This window comes from Coenobita brevimanus, chromosome 40 (genome assembly GCF_032717465.1).
Source record: "Coenobita brevimanus isolate Jiangsu-jjx chromosome 40, ASM3271746v2, whole genome shotgun sequence".
Lineage (NCBI taxonomy): Eukaryota > Metazoa > Arthropoda > Malacostraca > Decapoda > Coenobitidae > Coenobita > Coenobita brevimanus.
In genome coordinates this window covers 17,340,219-17,352,633 of record NC_136993.1, presented here as the reverse complement: position 1 = coordinate 17,352,633, position 12,415 = coordinate 17,340,219, and the positions used below count along the sequence as shown (strand labels likewise).

The 12,415-nt window shown below is 40.6% G+C and overlaps 1 protein-coding gene across 1 annotated transcript in view; it reads right to left on the bottom strand.

Moving 5' to 3' along the window:
- Positions 1-12,415, bottom strand: part of LOC145396970 (glutamate receptor-like) — a 146,130-nt gene that overhangs the window by 35,274 nt on the left and 98,441 nt on the right. Inside the window, exon 9 of the mRNA XM_080270201.1 lies at positions 674-826. Coding sequence (XP_080126327.1) covers positions 674-826 — 153 coding nt within the window. The remainder of the gene's footprint in view (positions 1-673; positions 827-12,415) is intronic.

Below are 12,415 nucleotides of genomic sequence, written 5' to 3'. Positions count from 1 at the left end.
AAGGCTGAATTGGGAAAAATTGCTCTTCCTGTAAAATCAGACATTATCTAATACAAAAATTTCCATAAGCTGCTTTTTTTTTTTTTTATAGGAAGGACAGATAAAAGAGAATGCGGAATCCTCCAATGTCTAGCTCTTCTTGCCAAATCAAGACTTATAATAGTACTAAACGGATGCTGGACCATCTAGACTGTAGTACGGAACATTGCTGAAGTCATCAGAAACTTAAAAAAGATTTCACGTCCGAAAATCTTAGGGAGTGAATGACGGAAACAACAGCTTTAAAAGAGACTTTGTGACAAAAAGTTTTAGTTAAAGCAAAATTATTATAAGCTGTGTGTGTGTGTGTGTGTGTGTGTGCTGAAATGCTGATACTGTGGTTTCTTATCAAGTAATGGAAATTTGACTTTTGATACTGTGTGGAACCTGCAAGAAAAAAATAATCATGTGGTAATTAACTCTTCTGCATGAGGACATCCATTTCATTTTAATTAGTCTGCCACAAGAAGAATTAATTCAATGTAGAAGGGACCCCTGAAAGTGAAAAGGTTATTGACGGTTACATCTGACATTACCAATTTGTAAAACTCTCTCCTAAGCTGATGAAAACTGTTGGCTGGTAGCAAGAAGATAATTTTAAAAACATTATCATATTAACGTGTTTAACAGTTACCTTCATAATTCTAACAATAGGCTCTCGATGTTCACTGTTGAGCTGCGCCGTTGTGTACTCAATATAATGGCGACTAGAAATGTAGACCGCGCGACCATCTTTCACCCATGACTCTGGATCTGAGAGTAACGGGACGAAGCGCTGGTACATCTCCTGGAAAGGTCAGTGGAAGTCACTGAGAGGAAAATAATGTAATATGAATACAACAAGAGAGTACATCACAAACTATGTCTTTGTTTTCTGGGCTATAATAAATATGCTGTACTTAATATACTGATTACTAGCAACAGTATTTGCAATTCAAGGCTCATCTAAACGTGAACCCAATAAACTGAAAGCTGAAGCTGCCCTCTTCCTACAGTCTACCATTTTCCTCTGTGGGAACAGGAGGGGAGCTGAGGGATCTTTGTATAAGAGGAGATTTGAGAAGGTCATTTATATCAGTGTCTCAGCATGAAGGTTTCCTTCTCTAGCATCGATGTAATGTAGATAAATAATGATGACATAAATTAGCAACCGATTACCTGGTTGTCTAGTGGGTTACAGCAGTCTGGCTGGATGTTGGGAGACACTGTGATTAAAAAAAATAAATAAATGAATATATTGTATAGGAGGGTGTACGAGGCACCATTTGTGTTTTCAATCTATAATATGTATTCTATAATTAATATAATAGTAAAATAATAGCAACATAACCAGTAGTTGGATGCATGGTCTAGTGGTTATCAGCACCCCAAACAAAGAAGGCCCATAGGTTAAAGTCTGATGGATAGATGAGATATATTGCTCATGTAATCAATTCAGAGGCGAGTGATTGGCCATGGTCACCTTCTATATGTAGATGCTAATTAACCCCTACACCGAGGGCATGTTTACCAATGTTTTGCGTGTGCCTCGGGGTTATTCGGGCTCCAACAGACTCTCAAAAAATATTTGCCAAAAATCAGTTATTATTCCTAGAATATTAAAATTAAATATGCTTATGGCACATACCTTCAGCTTTCTCCTGGAATGTTTGTTGAGCCTTCGTCCGTTACCGTAGGACTTGTGGAGACCTCTGAAGTTGGGTAACGAAGTCTCCACTTTACACTTCCCGACAACCCGTAATATGATTACCACAGCCAGATATTAACACTATAAACACTACTCTATGATTTTCAAGTAGTTTGGTATCCATACTCCAAAAAAAAAACACTGTGAAAGCAATGAAAATTACGAACGCGTCTGACCGTCGCACTTGCGCTAGTTCGCTCTTGGTACTCTGTCATTTATTATTCATAAAACCCCTCACACTTTATATTTCTGTTACTATATAACACTTATATATATCTACAGTCTTTATCCATAAGTTTCCTTTAGTAGTATTAGTTTATTGTCACTGTAGGGATTCAATTTCTTTCAGTAAAATAAGTAGCATTCACTTTCTTGTCCTGTATACTAGCATTGAGAGTGAATGTCACTTTCATCTTCACTCTCATAACTCATAGTATTCAGACATGCTAGAGTGAAACTTTCACTTTCATTACTCCTAGGGTATATACTCGTATTCTTATAATACTACTCATTTACATTTCTATTTTATTTACACTGTGTTATGCACTGTCACTTGAAGTAACTTATAAAACTATTTTCCACTGTTCACGTATATTTACATTCATTACTTTCACTTGCTGTTTACACATTATTTAGACATAATTTACAATTCTACTTGCACTGTTTTACTCAATAGAAAGATCGTAGTCACTTTTTTATCAATTGTCAGCCCTTTACCTCTTTCCACACGAGGTTTAGTAGGGGGTAAAGGTCACAGGGCCCTTTGCATGGGGGTGAAAAGTCCCTGAAGCTACCAAGAGCGAACAGACATACCTCCACTTCGGAAGATGAGAGTGAACTGATAAGGTAGGGCCGGGGTGGTGGCCTACCTAGGGAAATTCATTACTATCAACGTTAGCTCTTGACATAGCTAATTTATAGCGGTGAAATGATTGGCAGGAAATCTAGACAATATATTATAAATTAGGTAGTTCCAGGTGAATGTAAATATCACTTAGGCTTCTCCCTTCCCTCCTTATATGTATATTTATTACGAAAATAGATTATATGGCATATTTCAAGGGGAAATAAACAGCGAAAATTAGCGAACGAGTGCACATGAGGTGTTGTCAGGTGATAATTAGCCAATTCCAGGTGTATGGCACTCTCACTTACCTTATTTCTTTCTTGTATATATTATTTGGTATAAGAATAGGGCATAGGGCTTATTTCAATGGATTAAATCAGTGAAAAATTCCAGGGAAGATTTACTTAGCGTAGCATGGCCGGGCAGGCGAGAGAATAGGGTAATGGAGGGGGGGTAGGGAGGGGAGTCAAGAACGGGGAGAAATGGCTAAATTGTCAACAATGGATGGGAGTACAGATGAGATTAGGAGTGCTGACTAGTGTTGGATGATAGATGATACAAGCCCCCACTTGGAAGCCTGGGTGAATTCAAAATAACACAGAATCACAAAAGCGACGCCCCGCGGTATGATCCTTTACTCCCAAGCGTCATGAAAGTGACGCCCCGCGGTTAAGGGGTTAAACTAGCCCTGGCCCCTTTTGTCCCAGTGGGGTATGAAAGGATTGAGTGATGGTTGGATGAATGAGTTAATTGAAATCATAAAGAAAAAGAAACATCATCTCGATCAATGCTAGAATTTTCGACAAGTTCTTAACAAGGTCCATAAAGAAAAAATTTATCCTGTTTATACTATTCATGTCATTTAGTATAATGGATATGTGAAAATCATTCATGTATTACATATTTATTACCTAACCTGCTTCATATCTAGTTTTCACTGAACTATCCAGTTTCTCTGCGACACTCCCATGTCAAAGGATTTACGATAATTTTCATGACACACATACATGAATTAATCACAAATAATACACACCAGACCAAGCATTAAGTTAACCAAAACAATTTCCAGACTCCTTACACACACACACACACACACACACACACACACACACACACACACACACACACACACACAAATTATTTCTATGCTTGTACTGTACCATCACTTCACTCCTATCGATGATAAATAATCCCTTTAGATTCATTTTTAGGATATCTGCCCATTTTCAAAAAAGTGGACAGGATTTAAAAACAGTTAGGAATTAAAATTACTGATGATATAAGTCAGGGGTGGGGAACCTTTCTCCTATGAGGGCCATTAGGATATTTTTAACATCATTCACAGGCCATACAAAATTATCAACTTAAAATCAACTGTAGCCCGCTAGATTATATATATATATATATATATATATATATATATATATATATATATATATATATATATATATATATATATATATACATATATATATATATATAAAGGGTCTTACATGGTGATATTAAGCCTACATGGGTATGGGTAAGAAAAATATATGTTAGGGTGTGTGGCTGAGCATAGACCATCTATCTAGCTATTGCCAGACACCATAATCCCGTAAGGGGTGGCCATTTGACTTCGAGTTATTTGTTTCATGGGGAGGGGCACTAACCCTCCACCAACCCACTTGCTGACATGTAGGGAGCACGTATGGTTTGGTTATATGGTTACCACCCAGCGTTGTAAATGGTTTCTTGGTTTACAGGAAACCATTTGGCTTGTCACTCAATGTAAAACCACCTGCAAAGGAAAGAAACGCAATAAGAAGTGACAGGAAAGATGGGAGAAATAGGAAGAGAGGAAGGCAGGCACAACAATGAAATAATGCTACTGTCTAATGTATGATCGTGTGTGCTGCAGGGATGTCAGATGGCAGAGTAGGATGGTCTGGTGAGAGGGGTGAGTGTACGAGTATTAAATGTTCAACGTAGATCTGGGGTGGGTAATGTCTGGCCTCTGGGACGAATAAGGCCAGCAAGACCATTTGATCAGGCCCGCAAGGCAATTCATAAATGCAATTTCATAAACTCATATATATATATATATATATATATATATATATACATTGATCCCTCAATCTATATATATATATACATTGATCCCTCAATCGTCCAGACACTCACGCTCACTATCCGGATGCATGGTTCCCAGTATGGATGCGAAAATATAATTTCAATACTTTTTTTTTTTATATTATTGGTACATTTCTATGACCTGAACAAAAGGATACGAAACTGAATGAGCAAATCTGAAATGGATACTTTTTTTTTTTTTTTTCCAGAACTGGATCCTTTTTACTAATTATGATGATGATGAGGATGATGATGATGATGATGATGATTATTATTACCACATTAACATCAGTACTTAACGTTGTTCCTGTTGAGTTAAATGTTTTACACACGTTCTAGCTCAGTCATGATGGAGAGTATGAGAGGCTTAAAAGCAAAACTTAACGAAAAAGTGCCTCATCTGTTTGTTACTGGATGTATTTGTCATTTGTTACATCTTTGTTCATCTACAGCTTGTGACAAACCCAAAAATTTATTGAAGAACTGTGTAGAGATATTCGTGGCTACGTAAACTATAGTCTTAAGAGATTACTGAAATTGAAGGAGTTTCAAGAATTTGTTGGAGCTGATTCTCACAGACGTCTTTATCCCAGTCAAGCTAGATGGCTGTCCTTAGAATCTGTTGTTAACAGAATATTAGAGAAATGGTCAGCTCTCATTCTCTTCTTGCAGGCGGAGGCTTTGGAATCTCAAAATAAATCTGCAGCACATATAGTTAATGCTCTGGTCAATCCTCTTTTCAAGTTTTACTTTTCTAAGTTATAATCTACATATTAACAATATGATGAACGGATAATTTCAAAGTGAAACGGTAATGGTACACATTGCTTACTCCAACATCTGTACCTTTTACAGGACCATCCTTGTGAATTACCTAAAGAAAGATATCCTCAGAGCATAGTTAAATCCCAAATCCCTTTTGCAGCTGAATTTCAGAATTCATCCAAGTTTCTGCCTGAAAATGAATTGTACTTTGGCAGCAAAGTAGAGAACATGATGCAAAGCAAAAATGTGACCGAGGAGTTGGGATCTGAAATGAGAGGATTCAGTGTTAAATGCCTAAAATTCTACATAGATCTTTCAGGACAAATCAGTAAAGGTTCAGAGGACTAAGTGGTGTGTTTCCTTTACTAAGTGCCTGTGACACTGCTGTAGCAAGAGTAAGTGGTGTAGAGAGTCTATTGCCACTCCTAAACAAATTTTTGCAACTAATAAGTGGTCAGAATTTGATCTGTATAATGATAAATGGAGGTCACTTATTTTTCATTACGATATACTGAGTGCTTCAGAAAATCCCACTGAATTTTGGTGTTTAGTAAAAAAAAAAAAAAAAAAAAAAAAAAATGAAGAGTAATGATGGAACACCTTTGCTCTCTCACTTGTCAAAATTTTATGTTAAGTTTGCTGATACTCCCACACTCTTCAGCTGCAATAGAGAGAATTTTCTCCCAAGTAAAACTGATAAAAACACACATTGAACACAGAGTCTATAAGTGGCCTCTTACATAGCAATGGCCATGGGGGTGGTATCAGTTGCTTTGAATGGGAACCAAGTAAATCTGTGATAGACTCAGCTCAAGCCTCCTTTTCAGATAAATGAAACATATGTAGGCAAGGTACATTTAAGGTTAAAATTTGTAACATTTACTTGTGCTCTTGATTTAAATAATAAACATTAGTATTTTCTTTTATAGAGAGCATTAACCCGCCCCATCAAGACCGATTTTCCATCACTGACTCCCCCCAATCCTGACCAATTTTGGAAAAAAAATTTTTTTTGGCTCAAACCTCCGCTTTTGGTGAGAAACATCGAAAATTCATAGAGAATTCGCTCACTTGAGGTTTAAAATACTCAGTACAGGTACAAGTACCCCTTACTTTACTGGGTTTTCTATCAGGCTGGCTCCAAAGCAAACGAGTTCTATGGGAGGGTAACTATTCCACACCACTCATAAACAGTATTTATTTGGTACGAATTTATATGTAGTGTGAGAGTATATTGGTTTTCAGACACTAATTTATGAATATAAGCATTGTTTCACTCACAAAACACATCAACATACCTGACCTTTTTTGGCAACATTACCTGATCATCATTTCTGACTGTTTCTTCCTCTAATGCTACGTAAACTTTGTACATTGTCATCAATTGGGGAATCACTCTGGCCCTGAATTTCGTACCGTGGCACAACATGTCTTTACTGGTCAGGTCACTGGTAACAGGAGAATTGACGAAACAATGGTGTGCAGGGGGGGGGAGGTCATGTGGGGTAAGGCATTGTTCCTGCCTGGTATCTTGTAGAGGAAGGTGTCCCGTGTATACGTACCAAAATTCACGTGCGAAAATTGAAAATTGTGCAAATTACGGACCTTGCAATTGATTTGAGTTTATATACGTCAACAGGACTGACTGACAAAACTTGTGGATGTATATATACGTCAATGGGATGCAGCAGGTTAAATCACATTATTTTACTTTTCAACACACACACACACACACACACGCATATATATATATATATATATATATATATATATATATATATATATATATATAGTGGCAGTACATAAAAAAATGCTGCTTGAAGAGCCAAGTATTAAATTTAAATTTATAGATTCTGTATTGTAGAAACACCCTCCAGTGCCAGCCATATGATGTGCTGACCTGAAACAGTATCATACAGCTGTGTATCTTTAATGTTTTAAGTTCAATTGGCTGCTCAATTGCTCTAATATTGTATTTTTTAAAAAGAAAAATTGGGTACATTTTGGATACTTTTAAAATATATATGGATACATTTTTAACCTGCCGTGTGCCAGTGCCATTTTAAAACAGTCTGACATAATACTGTGGCCAGTGCTAGAGCCATTTTAAAATGGCTTAAATTTCAAAAATTCATTGTGTCCGCATTTTTTAAGCTACGCGTGCAATAATTGGTGTGCTTGTAGGGCAACTCTTCCTCTATCTGCCCTCAAGTGGTCAGGCCCATACATTCATGCACTCCCTCCTCATGCTTGCTCAGCCTCACTCTGCTTGTGTCTGTCATACAGTGCAGCGATGTCTTGCTATAGTCTCTGTGACAAGGAGATTCAGGAGCTCCTGAAGGTCCCTTACACTGCAGAAAGTGACGTGGACGACGAAGTGCAGGATAAGGACTATGTCCAGCCTGATGAGGAGAGTACTAGCGATGAGGAAATTCCTTCACCACGAAAATCAAGGTATGTGAGGTATGCCAGAGCAACATGTGGAAGGAGGCCACCTGCACGTCGTCATCTTGCACGTCATGGCATGAGGAGGAAGACGAGGAGGAAGGTAGTTCAGCTGTTCAGGGGTGGTTGGGGAAGCCTAGGATTTCCCTATGTGAGGAGGAAAGTGTGAGGAGGAAGAGGGGACCATTTGAGAAAATTCCATTGTTGAGGGAGAGTGAGTCATCTCGCCCATGCTCTCCCTCGCCCCCACATGACCCAGCTCAGTCTAGCACCTCGTGACAAAGTTTTCCTACCTTTCCAACACCCAGCACCTCACATGAAACTCTTCCCCCATTCCCCACACTTCCCCACTGCCCGAGGACGATGGAGGCGATGATGATGATGAGGAGGAAACGGCGTGGGAGTGGGAGGACGGGAGTGACTTTGTCCCCTACATTCACCCATTCACCCACGAGAATGAGGCCGGGTGTACTATTTCAGAGCTCAACCATAGCTCAAGTAGCCTGGACTTTTTTATAACCAACTTCCCTGTGGACTTTGTATTGAAAATTGTTCCCCTAACAAACGCCTTTGCAGCATTTGAGCGTGGGGGAATGACACAGACACCACACAGCCGATTGTTTGAACCTGACGTGACCCTGAGTAAGATGTATGTGTTCCTAACACTTGTGCTTTTGATGGGGATATTGAAAAAAAAATCAGCTTCCTTCCTATTGGACTGTGGATCCAGTAATGGTGAAACCATTTTTTTGGCAAGGTGATGGGGAGGAATAGATTTCAAACTGAGCCACTTACATTTTTTTTCACACCCTTGACTCAGCTAACGCTAACAACACGGACAGGATGAGGAGGATACGTCTAGTGTTTGAACACCTACGAGAAAAATTCTGTAACTCCTTCTCTCCATACCGAGACCTCGTTATAGACGAGAGTCTCGTGATATGAAAAAGTAAAATCACTTTCCGACAGTATATCCTCAGCAAAAGACACAGGTTTGGCTTTAAAATCTTTATGATGTGTGACTGTAAGACTGGATATGTGCAGGACATAGTCCTGTACACAGGTGTTCAGACAGACATCATGTCCTGTACCTAGACAATTGGTACACAAGCCCCCTTTTAGCCAGGTACCTTCACCTACAGGAAACTGTTCTGTGCGGCACCATAAAGAAGAACCTTTGGCACATGGTGAAGGTGGAAAGTAAGCTTCAGAAAAACGAGGTTGTTCTTTACAAGTCGAATAATATCCTCGCCACAGCATGGCGCCACAACTGTGAAGTCTTCCCCCTCTGGTCTGTTCATTGGCCCCTTGTACACCACACAGACAGCATAGATTACAAGGCAGAAGGGCGGTGCCACATCTGGAAACCAAAACCTGTCTTAGCCTACAATGTGAACATGCAACAGGTGGATCAATCGGACGCCATGATTTCCAGCGTGGACTGTGCCAGGTCCATGATGAAGTGGTATAAGAAATTATTCTTCCACCTCCTCGACATCATCGTCCTCAATGCTCACTATCTCCACGCACATACCACTGGCATCCAGAAGACCTTCGAGGGATAAATTCTTGAGCTGGTGCGGGAGATAGTGCGGGAATATGGGGAAGATAAGAGTGCTGGTCACCACCGCCATGCCTATCCGCCTCACTGCTAGACACTTCCCCAGGATAGTCTCTCCAAGCGCGATGCATCAAAATGCCCAGCAGAGGTGTCACATGTGTGCAAACAGCACTGTAAGGCCACGTACTCAGTGGAAGGACTCAAGGTATATGTATGCAGAGTGTGATGTAGGACTGTGTATACTCCCATGCTTTGATGAGTACCAGACTCTCGCTAACTATTTAGTAACAGTAGTGCGGTAATCACGAGCGGCAAAAAGACACTAAAAAAGTGTTGTAAGTACGGAAAAAGACGCTCAGAAAGTGTTATAAGTACTGCACACAGTGAAGGCATGTTGTAAATATTTTCTCGTAAATGTAAGGACTGAACCTAGTGAAGTAAAGTTTTGCATATGTTCTCGTAAATGTAAGACTATGTATTCACAGTGAGATGCCCAAAAATACTCTTATAATGTCTGTGTATACTGAAGGTATGTTGTAAATAATTTATTGTAAGTGAAAGGGCTGTACATTGTGAAGTCTCGTACCTGTATGGCAACGCATTCACTGTGATACGTATAGTGTTGCAGTGGTATATAAGTTATTTAGTTGCGAAAAAAAAGATGCTTTCTTTATGAAATACTATGAAAAAAAATTGTGAGCGTGAAGTGGACAGAAAAGTGTAAACAACATTCCTATACCTTCCCTGAGTCACAGTGGCAAGAATACCTGAGTTCACCTTGCATAGAAAACGAGTTTTCTCTCACCTCTGCTGGGGATTCTTCACGTGCACACACCTGCAGGCGGGCAGTGGGACTACAGAAAAGCACTTCTGACGTCCGGTGAGTTTTTCCATGGTGATATTCATTTTTTTCACATCAAAATCGATTATTTTAGCAAAAAAAAAACAAATCGAAAATTGGCCGGCACACGGGTGACGCATAGGGCTAAATGTGTCTGGCACGTGCCGGGTTAATATTTTGGATACATTTTTATTTTTTGTACTGGGATCACTGTCCAGACGTGTTCAGTATCCGGATGCTGGACCTTGCCTCTATTAAACCATTATCCGATTTTACTTGCTATTTTCTGGATGTAAAAGTGCCCAAGCCGGCCAGTCAACATGTCCAATAAATTCGGTATCATGGTCGCTGGGCTCGAGCCATGTGCGGGAAGTAGTCCATAACCCATAACTAGAGCTAAAATGTCCGTCTACCCCTGTACTGAACGATCAAAGTTGTGAGCTCATGTAATCACTCCCAATGAATCTCCAGCACCTGAGAAATATGACTGTAACCTGCAGACAGTGTCAAAACATCCATACGCATCCCCACCCAATATTCAGCATCGTGCAGCCACCTGGCTACCACTTTCCTTACAGTCACTGAGATTGTAACACAGACCACAAGCCATGAGTACATGTTCAGTGACAGCATCTGTCTGCCTCTCCACTGAACGTTGCAAGTCGCGCGGCCAATGGTCTAAGTCATGCCCAGTCACCACCACCATCATACAGAAATCACAAGCCACAAGTACGAGTTTGGTGACAGCACCCGTCCGCCTCTCTACTGATGATTGAAAGTTGCACAACCACCGGGAGACACACACACACACACACACACACACACACACACACACACACACACACACACACACACACACACTCACACACACACAGATTCCTTCCCACGATGTGATTACAATATCAGTACAGTAATTCCTGTACCAATGCATGTGATAGTACTGTACAGTACTGTACACAGTCCAGTACTATATGTGTGTGTGTACAGTACAATACTGAACTGTACAATACACTTCCATTCGGTTTGTTTTGATATCACAGTCACCCACCATATCCAAGCAGCCCTGATTGGATATATTTAGTCTGGCATGGTTCGGTAAAGATAACCTATGTAATTTTGCCTGGGAAACACATTGAGCATATCCTTGAGAAAATTCTATGGTTATTTTTGAACAGAGGAGGTAAGCATTGTTTCTGCCTGAGGGGTAAGGGTGGCCACCGCGCATGTAACACAGAACACAAGCCACGAGTAAATGTATGGTAAAACCGCCCATCCACCTGTACATTGAATGGCCGAAGAGTCCCCCAGCCTTCAGGATTAGTGGGGAAATTCCCCACCATGTGCACCTGTCCTCATCCCTACCAAATGGTCAGAGTCGTCTGGCAGGCTGCATCAGTCATACACTGCCTGGGGCGGTGATCTACTGGTCATCCGCTGTTGCTGTGACATACTAATCCTTGCCTGGGCAAACGGGAGTGAACCTTATATACAGATGTCAATCTGCTGTGTGTTGCTTCCTCTGTGCTTGAAAGCAACTGTTGTGTGCGATATGGCAGTGCTGTACTGCTTTCCAGCGAACAGAAGCCCATGCCTCAGTTCCCACCTTTCTTTCCCATGTGAGTGGTAGTGCTTGCAATGATACCTGTGATTGCTGTTGCATTTGTGGTGGTTCCCTGCCTTCTTCAGGTTGCAGCCCTGCTCTGCTGTATTCTTGTGCATGTGGGGTGATGGTCCCACCACCACCTGAGATGTGGAAGAGGAAGGTTCTGTGCCTGGAGAAGAAGCATAAGATATTGGGCAAGGATGACACGGGCTGGACCACAGGGCACATTCTTTTAGAATATAATCTAGTCGGTTCAACATTATTCGATATCAAGGAGTCACGCAACAAACTTACACAGTACAGACAGGACTTTGCTGAAAGCATGCGTCGTGGTGACATGAAGTTAATGGTCCAGGCCCAGCATGCTATTCTCGACTGGTCGATAGTGATGTGGTTTCATCAGCAGCATGGTGCCAGGGTGCTAGTACGTAGCACAGAGATGAAGGCCGCTGCTGAGAAGTTTACACGACTGCACAACCTGCAGGGCTTCAAGGCATCCGAGAGATGGCTCTTTT